At 43.6% G+C, this 14,968-nt stretch overlaps 1 protein-coding gene across 1 annotated transcript; it reads right to left on the bottom strand.

Annotated features, from left to right (window-relative positions):
• Positions 1-4,212: 4,212 nt before the first annotated feature.
• Positions 4,213-5,213, bottom strand: LOC109043817 (diaminopimelate epimerase). Its single transcript, XM_019061135.2, is given in 2 exon segments — positions 4,213-4,533; positions 4,536-5,213. Coding segments are annotated over 2 exon segments (918 nt in total). The 5' UTR covers positions 5,148-5,213; the 3' UTR covers positions 4,213-4,227.
• Between the last annotated feature and the right edge of the window lie 9,755 nt (positions 5,214-14,968).

Raw genomic sequence — 14,968 nt, 5'->3', positions numbered from 1 at the left:
TTTTCGGGAAGACTGCTGCCAACCATGAAAATTGAGACTTCACCGAGTTCATAGTGGGCTCCTGGGCAACAAGGATCCCTGGAAAATCGAGATCACCTTTAGGAACACTCTGTATCTACACACACTCCTTTCTTCCGAATGACTGCTGCCAACCACGCAAATTGAGAAGTCACCGTAACTAAAGCGTGCCTCTCTTGGCAGCAAGCATCCAAGGATCTTCTAGATCAGTTTTACGGAACACGCTGTATCATCGCTTCCTTTCTCGATCAGTGCCGACTGATGCCAACCGTGCAAATCGGGAATTCCCCGATCACAAACTGCCGCCCCCATTCGAACAAAGCATCGATGAGCCGTGCAGGTCGGTCATTTGGAACACCCTGTATCCGCGCTTTCCGCCTCCGACGCGACGGGGACGACTGCTGCCAACCGTGAAAATTGAAAATTCACCAAGTTGGTACTGGCACTGGGCTCCTTAGCAACAAGGATCCGTGGAAGATTGGGATCACTTTTAGGGCCACGCTGTATGTACGCACTCTCCTTTTTTCGGGACGACTGCTGCCAACCGTGAAAATTGAAAATTCACCAAGTTGATACTGGCACTGGGCTCCTTAGCAACAAGGATCCGTGGAATATTGGGATCACTTTTAGGACCACGCTGTATCTACGCACTCTCCTTTTTTCGGGACGACTGCTGCCAACCATGTAAATCGAGGCTTCACCGAGTTCATAGTGGGCTCCTGGGCAGCAAATTGCCCTGGAAAATCGATATCACCTTTAGGAGCACTCTGTATCTACACACTCTCCTTTATTCCGAATGACTGCTGCCAACCGCGCAAACTGAGAAGTCACTGTAACTAAAGCGTGCCTCTCTTGGCAGCAAGCATCCAAGGATCTTCTAGATCAGTTTTACGGAACACGCTGTATCATCGCTTCCTTTCTCGATCAGTGCCGACTGATGCCAACCGTGCAAATAGGGAATTCCCCGATCACAAACTGCCGCCCCCATTCGAACAAAGCATCGGTGAGCCGTGTAGGTCGGTCATTTGGAACACTCTGTATCCGCGCTTTCCGCCTCCGACGCGACGGGGACAACTGCTGCCAACCGTGAAAATTAAAAATTCACCAAGTTGATACAGGCACTGGGCTCCTTAGCAACAAGGATCGGTGGAAGATTGAGATCACTTTTAGGAACACGCTGTATCCACGCACTCTCCTTTTTTCGGGAAGACTGCTGCCAACCATGAAAATTGAGACTTCACCGAGTTCATAGTGGGCTCCTGGGCAACAAGGATCCCTGGAAAATCGAGATCACCTTTAGGAACACTCTGTATCTACACACACTCCTTTCTTCCGAATGACTGCTGCCAACCACGCAAATTGAGAAGTCACCGTAACTAAAGCGTGCCTCTCTTGGCAGCAAGCATCCAAGAATCTTCTAGATCAGTTTTACGGAACACGCTGTATCATCGCTTCCTTTCTCGATCAGTGCCGACTGATGGCAACCGTGCAAATCGGGAATTCCCCGATCACAAACTGCCGCCCCCATTCGAACAAAGCATCGATGAGCCGTGCAGGTCGGTCATTTGGAACACCCTGTATCCGCGCTTTCCGCCTCCGACGCTACGAGGACGACTGCTGCCAATCGTGAAAATTGAAAATTCACCAAGTTGATACTGGCACTGGGCTCCTTAGCAACAAGGATCCGCGGAAGATTGGGATCACTTTTAGGACCACGCTGTATGTACGCACTCTCCTTTTTTCGGGACGACTGCTGCCAACCATGTAAATCGAGGCTTCACCGAGTTCATAGTGGGCTCCTGGGCAGCAAATTGCCCTGGAAAATCGATATCACCTTTAGGAGCACTCTGTATCTACACACTCTCCTTTATTCCGAATGACTGCTGCCAACCGCGCAAATTGAGAAGTCACTGTAACTAAAGCGTGCCTCTCTTGGCAGCAAGCATCCAAGGATCTTCTAGATCAGTTTTACGGAACACGCTGTATCATCGCTTCCTTTCTCGATCAGTGCCGACTGATGCCAACCGTGCAAATCGGGAATTCCCCGATCACAAACTGCCGCCCCCATTCGAACAAAGCATCGATGAGCCGTGCAGGTCGGTCATTTGGAACACCCTGTATCCGCGCTTTCCGCCTCCGACGCGACGGGGACGACTGCTGCCAACCGTGAAAATTGAAAATTCACCAAGTTGGTACTGGCACTGGGCTCCTTAGCAACAAGGATCCGTGGAAGATTGGGATCACTTTTAGGGCCACGCTGTATGTACGCACTCTCCTTTTTTCGGGACGACTGCTGCCAACCGTGAAAATTGAAAATTCACCAAGTTGATACTGGCACTGGGCTCCTTAGCAACAAGGATCCGTGGAAGATTGGGATCACTTTTAGGAACACGCTGTATCCACGCACTCTCCTTTTTTCGGGACGACTGCTGCCAACCATGAAAATCGAGACTTCACCGAGTTCATAGTGGGCTCCTGGGCAACAAGGATCCCTGGAAAATCGAGATCACCTTTAGGAACACTCTGTATCTACACACTCTCCTTTATTCCGAATGACTGCTGCCAACCGCGCAAATTGAGAAGTCACTGTAACTAAAGCGTGCCTCTCTTGGCAGCAAGCATCCAAGGATCTTCTAGATCAGTTTTACGGAACACGCTGTATCATCGCTTCCTTTCTCGATCAGTGCCGACTGATGCCAACCGTGCAAATCGGGAATTCCCCGATCACAAACTGCCGCCCCCATTCGAACAAAGCATCGATGAGCCGTGCAGGTCGGTCATTTGGAACACCCTGTATCCGCGCTTTCCGCCTCCGACGCGACGGGGACGACTGCTGCCAACCGTGAAAATTGAAAATTCACCAAGTTGATACTGGCACTGGGCTCCTTAGCAACAAGGATCCGTGGAAGATTGGGATCACTTTTAGGAACACGCTGTATCCACGCACTCTCCTTTTTTCGGGACGACTGCTGCCAACCATGAAAATCGAGACTTCACCGAGTTCATAGTGGGCTCCTGGGCAACAAGGATCCCTGGAAAATCGAGATCACCTTTAGGAACACTCTGTATCTACACACTCTCCTTTATTCCGAATGACTGCTGCCAACCGCGCAAATTGAGAAGTCACTGTAACTAAAGCGTGCCTCTCTTGGCAGCAAGCATCCAAGGATCTTCTAGATCAGTTTTACGGAACACGCTGTATCATCGCTTCCTTTCTCGATCAGTGCCGACTGATGCCAACCGTGCAAATCGGGAATTCCCCGATCACAAACTGCCGCCCCCATTCGAACAAAGCATCGATGAGCCGTGCAGGTCGGTCATTTGGAACACCCTGTATCCGCGCTTTCCGCCTCCGACGCGACGGGGACGACTGCTGCCAACCGTGAAAATTGAAAATTCACCAAGTTGATACTGGCACTGGGCTCCTTAGCAACAAGGATCCGTGGAAGATTGGGATCACTTTTAGGAACACGCTGTATCTACGCACTCTCCTTTTTTCGGGACGACTGCTGCCAACCATGAAAATCGAGACTTCAGGAAATTTATAGTAAAATCGAGATCACCTTTAGGAATACTCTGTATCTACACACTCTCCTTTATTCCGAATGACTGCTGCCAACCGTGAAAATTGAAAATTCACCGAGTTTATAGTGGGCTCTCTGGCAACAAGGATCCTTGGAAGATTGGGATCACTTTTAGGAACACGCTGTATCTACACACTCTCCTTTTTTCGGGACGACTGCTGCCAACCGCGCAAATTGAGAAGTCACTGACATTAAATATTGCCTTTCTTGGCAGCAAAGAAGGAGAAGGTTTTAGAGGTTTTCAGGAACCTGCAAATTGCTAGAAGAGGAAATACTTGTTTTGTAGAAAAAAGGGGGGAAAATGTTTCCATTCCTAATCATTACTTTTTTTGAACAAGCAATTTTTATAATTGAAAAAATTTGGACAAATAAGAACAAGGCATTGAAAAAAATTTTGGAGCAGTCAGAAAATGAGTGTTACATCAAATCGCATTTGTCTATCTTATTCTGTATGCAAGCCTTGTCATTTTTAAGTTTTCAACTTTCAACTTGGCAACTCTACCCTGAGGTAGAGATTTTTCACACCGGGTCGAAGTATTCATAAAAATCGTTTCACAAAGGAGGAAACGGGTTTTAAGGAGGACCTGAGGATGGGCGAACATCGCTTCTTTCTCGTAACTCGGGTTTACCTCAGGTCCCCAACCACAATAACGCAATACATAAAAATTAAAAAGAAACGCTGAAACATGTTTGAAAATAATTTATTTCCTAAATCAATGAAGCCATCATAAACATGGACCGCCGGGCCGGTCAGGTAGACCGGCTGTCCGAGCCCCGCCCAGGCGACACGGAGCGTGCCGCCAGGGAGATCCACGCGCACCGGCGACGTCAGCGCACCCTGGCGGACGCCGCAGACAACAGCAGCACAGGCGTTGCTGCCACAGGCCCTCGTCTCGCCCACACCACGCTCGAACACGCGGAGCCGGATATCGCGGTCTCGACGCTCTGGACCTGGACCACGCAGTGCGGGTTGCCTAGCGACACGCAACCGAATGGCACGTTATCCATGTGGTAAAGAGTCTCGGTTTTGTTCGTCGGTGTGCGGAAGGGTATGAGTCGCGGTTCGAAGACGGGCTCGCCCATGTTGACGTGGACCTGGTCGTCCGGCGTGATGGAGAGGACCATGCGGCGGCCGGAGGCGGTGCTGACGTGGAGGTCGCGTTTCCGGCTCAAGTGCTGGAGCTGGACGAAGCGGGCGAAACACCGGGCGCCGTTCCCGCATTGGGCCACCTCGCTCCCGTCCACGTTGAAGATCCGGTAGTGGAAGTCCACGTCAGGCTCGGGCGACGGCTCGACGACCAGGAGCTGATCGAACCCGACGCCCAGGTGTCGGTCGGCCAGCCGACGGATCTGGTCCGCCGTGAAGGAGACGTTCTGGGTGACGGTGTCCACGACCATGAAGTCGTTGCCCAGGCCGTGCATCTTGGCGAACCACACTTTGGAATGCGATTTGGGGCGGTGATTTTCGTCGACGGCTAAGCTTTTGACGACGCCGATGGCCATGCCGATGTAGGTGGTGAGGCTACCTATGGAGATTCCGATCATCGTGGCGGTCTTTCGTCGGTCAGTATGGTGATAGAATTTGACCTGCGAACATTATGCATCTGTGATAAGGCCCAAAATCCCTGTGATTTACTTCCTGAGGACGCTACGCTGACCCATCTATAAAAATCTCCGAACGAATTCTGCTCGCTGCTCGCATTCCTAAATGTGGGGATCAAGCGCGCTACTCTTTAAACTCGGGGATAGGTATATGTTGTGGTATCACGCGAAAAGGAAGGAAAATCTCATCTTTTCATCAGTTAAAAATCACTGACGTTTATGAATGAACGTATTCTGCTCCCTGCTAGCATCGCATGCATCAAAGCACCGAGTTTGAAGCATTGCGCGCTTGATCTCTGCATTTAGCGATGCGAGCACTCGAGCAGGGTGCAGAATGCGTTCACTCATAAACGAAAAGATAAGATTTTCCTTCCTTTTCGCGTGATACCACATTATAAACCTTCTCTTGCATGCGAATAGTTGCTCACTTGGTTTTCGTATTCATCAATGCTAGCATTTTCCCTATATTCATACACGGCAGTAATTTTATAGATGGGTGAAAATTCAAGATTTACCTTCTATTCTGAGAGATACCACAGCAGTACACTCCGGTGTCCGAGTAGTTCCGCGCTTGTTTTCCGCATTTACCGATGGCATACTGGCGTCTTTCACTAACGTCAATGTTTCGAGACGGGGACGAAGGCTCAGATTTCCCTTCCTTTCCGCGTGATACCACATCACATACCCACCCCCGGGTTTGGAGAGGTGCGCACTTGATCTCCGCATTTTAGTCCAGGCGCCTGGTAGCTAAAAATGAGGCTACCTGGAATTTCGGGTACACAGCGATTTTTTTGGCTTACTTTATGTTTTTTGGGTCGCTGAATCCGAATCTGAAGTTTCCTACCGCGTATCGGGTGAGCATTTTCCGCCATTTTGAAAAAATGGCCTAAAAAGGCCTTTTTTTGCGTTTTTTGTTTTACATAGCGGCTACGCATGAGAGATTGTCCCGGATTTAGTTAATTTTTTGAATAGCTGACATAATTTGGAAGAAAATGGCTTATACATATGCTACATTTGCTTAAAAATTGAGGAAGATACAGCATCGTGAACATCGCGCCCATTCACGTTTTCGCGGCGCACCCGTCAACGCGCGATCCGGCTCATGCCGGCTTCATGCGTAGCCGCTATATCAAAAAACCGCAAAAAAGGCCTTTTTAGGCCATTTTTTCAAAATGGCGAAAAATGGCGGAAAATGCTCACCAGATACGCGGTAGGAAACTTCAGATTCGGATTCAGCGACCCAAAAAACATAAAGTAAGTCAAAAAATCGCTGTGTACCCGAAATTCCAGGCAGACTTACCAGGCGCCTGGACTATTTAGACAATAGACGTAAATGAAACATTCAAATTGAACAATCGCACTGCGTTATTATCAGTTCGCTAGCAGCACATTCAAATAATATATTTTATTGTATCTTGGAAAAATCATGGCAGATTTTAAAGTGTTCATGTTCTTCTACTCGTTCAAACTAGACAGTGGAAAAGTTGCAACGTCGCAAATTGAGGTATGGACGTTTTTTATCTCACTTTTGGTGATGAGAAAATGTGTAACTGCGGAAGCGTCAGAGTGTAATATCGACGGTAATCGTGGTCTTCTGCCGTCAAGTCAAGTCGATACTCCCGAAGGCGCGCTCTGAGCAACTATATCCCTTTTATCCCAATTTTTGTGTCGTTGTTTAATCTCTTGACCGATTAGCTACATGGTTCGATTACCGATTAGCGATCATTCGATTATTTAAATAATTGAGCATGCCAACGACAGATATAGTGGACAAAGGGAAAATGAAGCAATCCTGTTGGTGGAAGCGCGCAGGTGGTTGCGATGGACAAAAAAGACAAGTAACGAACCGGAACTTACGTGGGACCTTATAGTTAGTCCATCATTTTCCTCCTTAGTCTATAGCAGTCATCCGTTTCAACCAATGGGATCGCTTCATTTTCCCTATGTCTCGTTATCTATCACTTTGTCTACCAATTTAAATAATCAGTCTGTAGGTAGAGCTATCCAATTACCTTACGGTTCAGGTTTGAAAGCCGCCAATTCCAAGTTTTTGGTAATAGGTAAAGACAAACTTAAGCGGGCTGATTATTGAAATTGATAAACAAAGCTATAAACAAAGAAGACAACGGGAAAATGAGGCGTTTATATGAGTGGAAGCGGGTGGTTACAATGGACAAATGGAGTGAGTAATAGACTAATCAACGGCAATTCACGAGGGATCGTATAGTCAGTTCATCCTTTCCTCCCTTGGTCTACAACAATCACCCATTTCAACCGATGGGGTCGCTCTTTTTTCCCTATGTCTTCTTTGTCTATCGTTTAGTCTATCGATTTCAATAATCAGCCCGCTGATCTGCGAAGTTACTAATTTATATTAAGTACCAATGCAACTTGTTCCGGTAGCTTTGTTACTCGCATAGATTCACGCATGCCCACCTATGCGTGTGGTAGAATTAGTGTCATTATGTACATCTCTGGAGACTTGTTGAACGCCGGGATTAAGAAAGTAAGCGACGATTTCAAAATTGCGATGATTACTTCAGACTAAAATTGATGACTTTAAGCCAAAAAATGTGTGGCGATTTTTGGAAATTGTTAAGAATTTACAGCTCATAGTGGCGTTTCATTAAAATACTTCATGGAGAATGAAATATTTTTACTGTTTGACAGTCATTCAAAAGTTCAATTGTTTTCCGAGATTTTTGATGACGATTCCTTTTTAAGACAGATACCTACCAATTTTTGATAATGTTGAAGTTGCCAAGATAGCACTCCAAGCCACTTCTGCCATCTTGGAGTTTTAAAATTCAAAACTTTGACTGAAAATTCGACCTCTACGTGAAAAACATCCACTGCCACCACGTCTCACAAAAATAAATCGAACAGGCTCCGAGATAGCATTTTAGGCCGCATCCAGTATAATGGATTTTTAAATTATGAAAATTTGAGTTGGAATTCAAGGTTTCCATCAAAAAATGCCACCTTGTACCAAGTTTCAAGAAACGTCCTGGAGTGTATTGACGGCGGCAATCGTGATCTTCTGCCATCAAGTCGAGGCGAAACTCTTGAAGGCACTCTGAGCAACTCTATCACCTCGGAAGTATTGCACAGTATCAGACGAAATTGAAGGCGCACTAGCGTAGGCAACTTGACTGGTAGCGTTTATCGTACGATATGCGACTCCTGATCGATCAATTTTTTTGAAACTCAATACCACGTGGTATTTTTTGACTTAAAACCTGAATTTCAACTCAGATTTTCATTATTCAAAAATTCAAGATAGTGAATGTGGTCTAAGATGCTATCTCGGCACCTGTTTGACTCCTTTTTGTGAGCCTTGGCGGCAATGGATGTTTTTCACATAGAGGTCGAATTTTCATACAAAATTTTAAAATTTAAAAATCCCAGATGGCGTATGTGGTCTAGAATACTATCTTGGTGCATTCGGAATTATCCGACTTTGCGATAGAGGTATCTATCCTTTTTAAGTTCAGTTTCAAATCGATGTGCTCTCAGCTGACTTATACCTCGATATCGGCTCGCTCTTCAACCGTTATGAAATGAATCTGTTTGTTTTGTTTGTTTGTTTTTTTGAATTATTCATGTATTTCTTTTTTTATTCCATTTCCAACAGGAGTCGCGTATCACACGATCTATAGGACTCTACGGATGCCAGTGAATTTACATTCTTTAGTGCGCCTTCAATTCCGTCCGATACTGTGCAATACTTCCGAGGTGGTATAGTTGCTCAGAGCGCCTTCAAGAGTATCGCCTCGACTTAACGGCGAAAGATCACGATTACAACTGATATTACTTTCTGACGCTTTCGCAGTTACACATTTTCTCATCACCAAAAGTGAGATAAAAAACGTCCATACCTCAATTTGCGACGTTGCAACTTTTCCACTGTCTAGTTTGAACGAGTAGAAGAACATGAACACTTTAAAATCTGCCGTGATTTTTCCGAGATGTGGCAAAATACATTATTTGAATGTGCTGCTAGCGAGCTGATAATAACAGTAATTGTCATTTAGTACGTTTCGGTGTCTTATAACCTCTTCGGGCTCTTTTACGTCCAGGGTTATAAAATTTAGGGTCTACTTTTGTTTGTTCAAGGGTTCTTATATACCCCGACTTCTTTTTCCCCTCTTTAATTAAAGCATACACTGAGAAAAAACTATGGTTTATAAACCTATTAGAGGTAAATATGGAACACCTATAATAGTCGTAAATAAACTAATGATTCTCGGTCTGTGAACCATACTAAGGTCTCTGTACCTAATTAAGGTACCCCGTACCAACTAAGGTATATGTGCTATTATTATATGTAGAGGTACTACTATTAGTGGTGTTCCATATTTACCTCTAATAGGTTTATAAGCCATAGTTTTTTCTCAGTGTAGACTTTTAGTCCAGGCGCCTGGTAGCTAAAAATGAGGCTACCTGGAATTTCGGGTACACAGCGATTTTTTTGGCTTACTTTATGTTTTTTGGGTCGCTGAATCCGAATCTGAAGTTTCCTACCGCGTATCGGGTGAGCATTTTCCGCCATTTTGAAAAAATGGCCTAAAAAGGCCTTTTTTTGCGTTTTTTGTTTTACATAGCGGCTACGCATGAGAGAAAGTCCCGGATTTAGTTAATGTTTTAAATAGCTGATATAATTTGGAAGAAAATGGTGTATATATATGCTACATTTGCTTAAAAATTGAGGAAGATACAGCATCGTGAACATCGCGCCCATTCACGTTTTCGCGGCGCACCCGTCAACGCGCGATCCGGCTCGCCGCGATCAGCCAAGTTCCGAAGCGTTCCAAAGCTCCGAGATCCGAGGTTCCTCAATTTTTGAGCAATCCTAGCATATTTATACACCATTTTCTTCCAAATTTTGTCAGCTATTCAAAGCATTAACTAAATCCGGGACTTTTTCTCATGCGTAGCCGCTATATAAAAAAAACCGCAAAAAATGCCTTTTGAGGCCATTCTTACAAAATGGCGGAAAACGCTCACCAGATACGCGGTAGGAAACTTCAGATTCGGATTCAGCGACCCAAAAAACATAAAGTAAGCCAAAAAAATCGCTGTGTACCCGAAATTCCAGGCAGACTTACCAGGCGCCTGGACTATTTAGCGATGCGATCAGGGAGCATTATGCGTTTACTCATGAACCTTATTAATTTTTGACTTGTAAAAAGCTAAAATTTTCTCTCCTTTTCCAGCGATACAACATCACAAACCTACTCAGGAGTCCGCGATTGAGCACAGGGTAGAATTTCATGAGCGCCGCCGCCCGCGGCACACAATGGTCCAAAACTCAAGAATAGGAAGAAACCAGTCCGATAATGACTGAAAGATCACGAAAGATTCGTGACTGCTGTTTTTGGGAGTCGCTAAATTCGAATTTGATGTCAAATTGCCTACATTTTAACGCCCTGACCTAGAAATTGTGCACGGGAGAGTGCGAATGCAACTTCATCTTTAGGGAGGTATAAAAATGTTTCATCCGCAATTATCCAATTACGCGTTGAATACGCTCAAATGTCCTACCTAAATCAATATCATAATGAGAAATTGGTGTTCATTCTTCACATCCATGTCAGGAAATTCAAACTTCTCCTTTCGAAAAAACCAACATTAAAAAAAATCAAATCAGTCTTCGAACTCAAATTAACACGTCTGGTAGATAATTAAAATAATGAAGAATGCCTGTCATTCTTAATATATTGGAGAACCTTCAATTTCTTACGATACTGTGCAATACCTCTGGTGTGAAATAGTTGCTTCAGACGCCGTGGCACGCTGCGGCACGTGGCGCGCGCAGACGCGCATTAGCGCCTACAAACCTAACAGGGATACTTCACGCATTGCGCAATGCGTGAAGTATCCCTGTTAGGTTTGTAGGCGCCTGTGCGTCGCCGCTCCGCTTTGTGTTAGGCCCTAATATTTAATCTCGCGGAGTCAGCGTTTTTCAACTCATGATTTGGAAGTGTTTGCACACTCTGTATGGACTACTCTCATTTTAATTGATGAAAAAAAAATATGTTTTAAAGGAAAATATAATGTGTGTTTTGTAAATATGAAGGTAGTTCCGTATCAAACTTAATGATTTCCAAAGCACGCGAATTTCTACACAATTTCTTAAAGCCTTGTATAGCTAATGGCGATAAAAAGTAAAGCCCGGCAACAGAAACTATAGCCCGACTGTATACTTTTTTATAGCTTCGTGTAGCCCGGCTATATGATTTGCTCCGCTTTCTACAGCCAGCTATATGATTTTCAATAGCCTTTTTTAGTCGGCTATAAGAACTCCCATGGTATTTTGAAACGCAGCTCCTATCGCCAATTTTTACCAGGGACATGACACTTCTGAAATTTTCAGAATCTTTCTGCCCTTTGGAAATATTAATTAATTGCAAAACAATTTGAAAAAGGTGGAAAGCTAAGATTTTCCTTCCTTTCCGCGTGATACTACATCTTATACCTGCGCTGGAGTTGGGATTCGCGCAACGTTTGTGAATGTAGGTATTATGCTCGCATCGCGACATGAAATTCGGAAACCAAGCTCGCAACGATATTTGGACTTCGAAGTGGGTATGTAATGTGGTGTGTAACACGAGGTATCACGTGTGTATCACGCAAAAACGAAGGAAAATTTTACCCGATTGTCCCGAATTTTAACCTTACTTTCGCGGGAAATACGAGATTTTCATTTCGATGGGAGCGAAAATTTTCATACACGTCCGTAATTTGAGAATTTGAGACAGGCAAAAACCTAAGATTTCCCTTCAATTTCGCGTGATACCACAAACCTACTCCGGAGTTGAAATAGTTGCTCGCTTCGTTTTCACTGGTTAAAAGTAAAACATTTCGGAAATTTCGCATCAATATCGAGATAAGTACACGATATTTTCGGCGAATTCGTGAAATCCTGAACAAGGACGCGGTTTTCGTCTCGTTATCGAGAAATACTTGATTTCGTCAGCGATTTCGTAAGAAAAGTAAAAAATTACGTGACAATCACATCGATATCGCAGCCCATTTTTTCGCCGGTTTTATTAAGTAATAAAAAATCACGCGTCACTCAGATCAGATCAATATCGCGACGGATACGCAAATTTTAAACGGTTGACTAGGAGCATCACACAATTTTCACCCCGATATCGTTGTAAATACGCGATTTTCATTTCGATGAGAGCAAAATGTCGATAAACGTCAGTGACTTGGGACATCCGAAAACTTAAGATTTTCCTTCTATTTCGAGTGATACCACAAACCTACTCCGGAGTTCGAACAGTTGCTCGCTTCATTTCCGTTTGTTAAGAAGTGAAAAATCAGGCGAATTTCATCTGTATGTCCGGACGAGTATGCGATATTTCCCACAGATTCGTTTAATCTTAAGTAATGTTCCACTTTTTCTATCGCTATGCGAAAAAAGCGCGATTTCCTCAGCAATTTCGCAAAAATAGAGGAAAAAAAAGAAAGAAAAGAAATTACGCGATAACCACATCAATATCACGGTAATACGCGATACATACCCTGGTGCATTTGTAAAATCACAAATTGTCACGCGTTATTCACCTAAACATCGACGGATACGCAAAATTCCAACGATTAAATGAAAAAGAAAAGTGACGATATCACTTTCTCACCTTACCATCGCGAAAAATACGCGATATTTATTTCGATGCGGGCAAAATGTTCATAAACGTCTGTGCTCTGTAATTGAAAACAATCGAAAACATGATTTTCCTTCAATTTCACGTGATACCACAAACCTACTCCGGAGCTTAAATAGTTGCCCGCTTCATTTTCACCGGATTAAATGCGAAGCTATCAAGCAAATGTTATCTGAATATCGCGACAAGTACGCAATATTTCCTGTGGATTCGAGAAACTTTAAACAAGTACGCGGTTTTCATCTGAGTATCGCGTAAAACGCGCGATTCCTCCAGCGCTTTGGTAAAAAATAAATGAGAAAGCACGCGATAATCACCTCAATATCGCAGTAATACCGAATACGCGATAGCTCCAGTGCATTTGTAAAATCACGAATAATCACGTGTTATTCACCTGAATATCGCGACGGACACGCAAATTGTCGAAGGTTGACTAAGAAAATTCAAGACACTGACGCTTATGAATTTAGGCATTATGTATCGTTAAAAGCGGAAATCAAACGAGCAACTGCTCGGACTTCGAAGTAGGTATGTAATGTGGTATCACGTGAAGAGGAGGGAAAATTTTAGCTTTTCACCTGTCTCCGACGGAGGCATTTTTCGGTAAAAAGGCGTACGAGACTTACAATACCCCTAAGATTGTGCAACGTAGTTCTCTAGTCGTAAATAACTTATCCGACAGTTCTGCTATGAATTTTTCTCCGAATCTGCTCCAAGTTTTGCCTCACCACTGTAAGGAGGCAAACCGACTATGAATGAATTTCATCTGCCGCGAACGCTATACAAAATTGCTCAACCTTAGCAGCATTGTAAGCCTTATGCGCCCTTTTATCGAAAAAGTCATCAATTACTAATTTTTATGAATGTTGGCATTACGCTCGCATCGTTGATTGCGAAAACTACTCGAACTCCGGAGTACACAAGAGAACCACATATATCTCGGTCATAGTGGCGTGGCGTGCTTTGCGATATATCGATTGATACGCCACTCAAACCTATTAAAAAATATCGATTATTAGGGTGTTCGCAGCGAACACCTTAGTAATCGATTCTTAACCATAGCTTCAAATGGCGAGATATCGATAATCGATCATTCACGCCACGCCACTGCTGCTCTCGGTTTTTGTTGACTCCGTGGACTCCGAGTTATGTTATTTATTTCTTAGAGGGACATAACTAATAATCAGAGTAATTTTTTTTTTACTATATCCCTCAGTTTTCTTTGCCTGTTCCAAGAATTTTTTTGAAAATGTCATATGCAATAAAGTTGACCCGTTTCTGCGAACTATTAATAAATTAAAATTGAATAATTTATAGAATGAGAGCCAATCTTTTGAAACTGTTCAATTGTGATTTGATTTCTGAGTTATGCCCTCATCCTAGGTTAATAGGAAATAATATATTTATTCGGCTAATAGTAAAGTTTCTTTCTTCATTAATAACAAAAATATATGTTCTGCCCTTTGAAACACACGGTGTTTGACATCATGCTCTTTTCAGTGATGTATAGTACACTGCCGCGCTAAGGAAGAACGCCGTATGAACACGTGAAAGTTGCCAAATTTCCTTCAATAAAATGTTTATTTTTGAGAAAAATTATGAAAATTTTTCCTTGAACTTTTCAGGAACTTTAGCTGAAATTGCAAACAAAATTATCTGAAAAATTGGAAGAAAAATATTCTTGAGTTTACCAGGAAATTTGTGTTTCGTAAATGAAAATTTGGTGACGTCTGAGGGTTCATACGGCGTTCTTACTTAGCACGGCAGTACAGGAGGCAGAGGCAACTGGTACAAACATAAGCATCACTGATTGTGAGCGATGGTTTTACGGTAGAAGAAATCAGAAGGCACTTCTTAAGTGGATTTTCAATTTATTAATTGATTTTTTTTCTCCCCTGGCAGATTATCGTCGCAAATTTCAAGAAATAAGTTTTTGCATGATTTTGCGAAAAATAAAATGAGCTCAGAGTACCTATCACAATTTTACACGACAGATTCGGAAATAGATTTGATGCATCAATCTCGCCTCTTAAAAAAAAACAGGCAGCAGGTGAAACTTGGGAAAGCATCAAGAAAAAATCTACAAAAAAC

Source organism: Bemisia tabaci, chromosome 6 (assembly GCF_918797505.1).
Source record: "Bemisia tabaci chromosome 6, PGI_BMITA_v3".
Classification (NCBI taxonomy): Eukaryota; Metazoa; Arthropoda; class Insecta; order Hemiptera; family Aleyrodidae; genus Bemisia; species Bemisia tabaci.
Note: the sequence above shows the minus strand (reverse complement) of the source record. Positions and strands in the feature narration are given on the sequence as shown.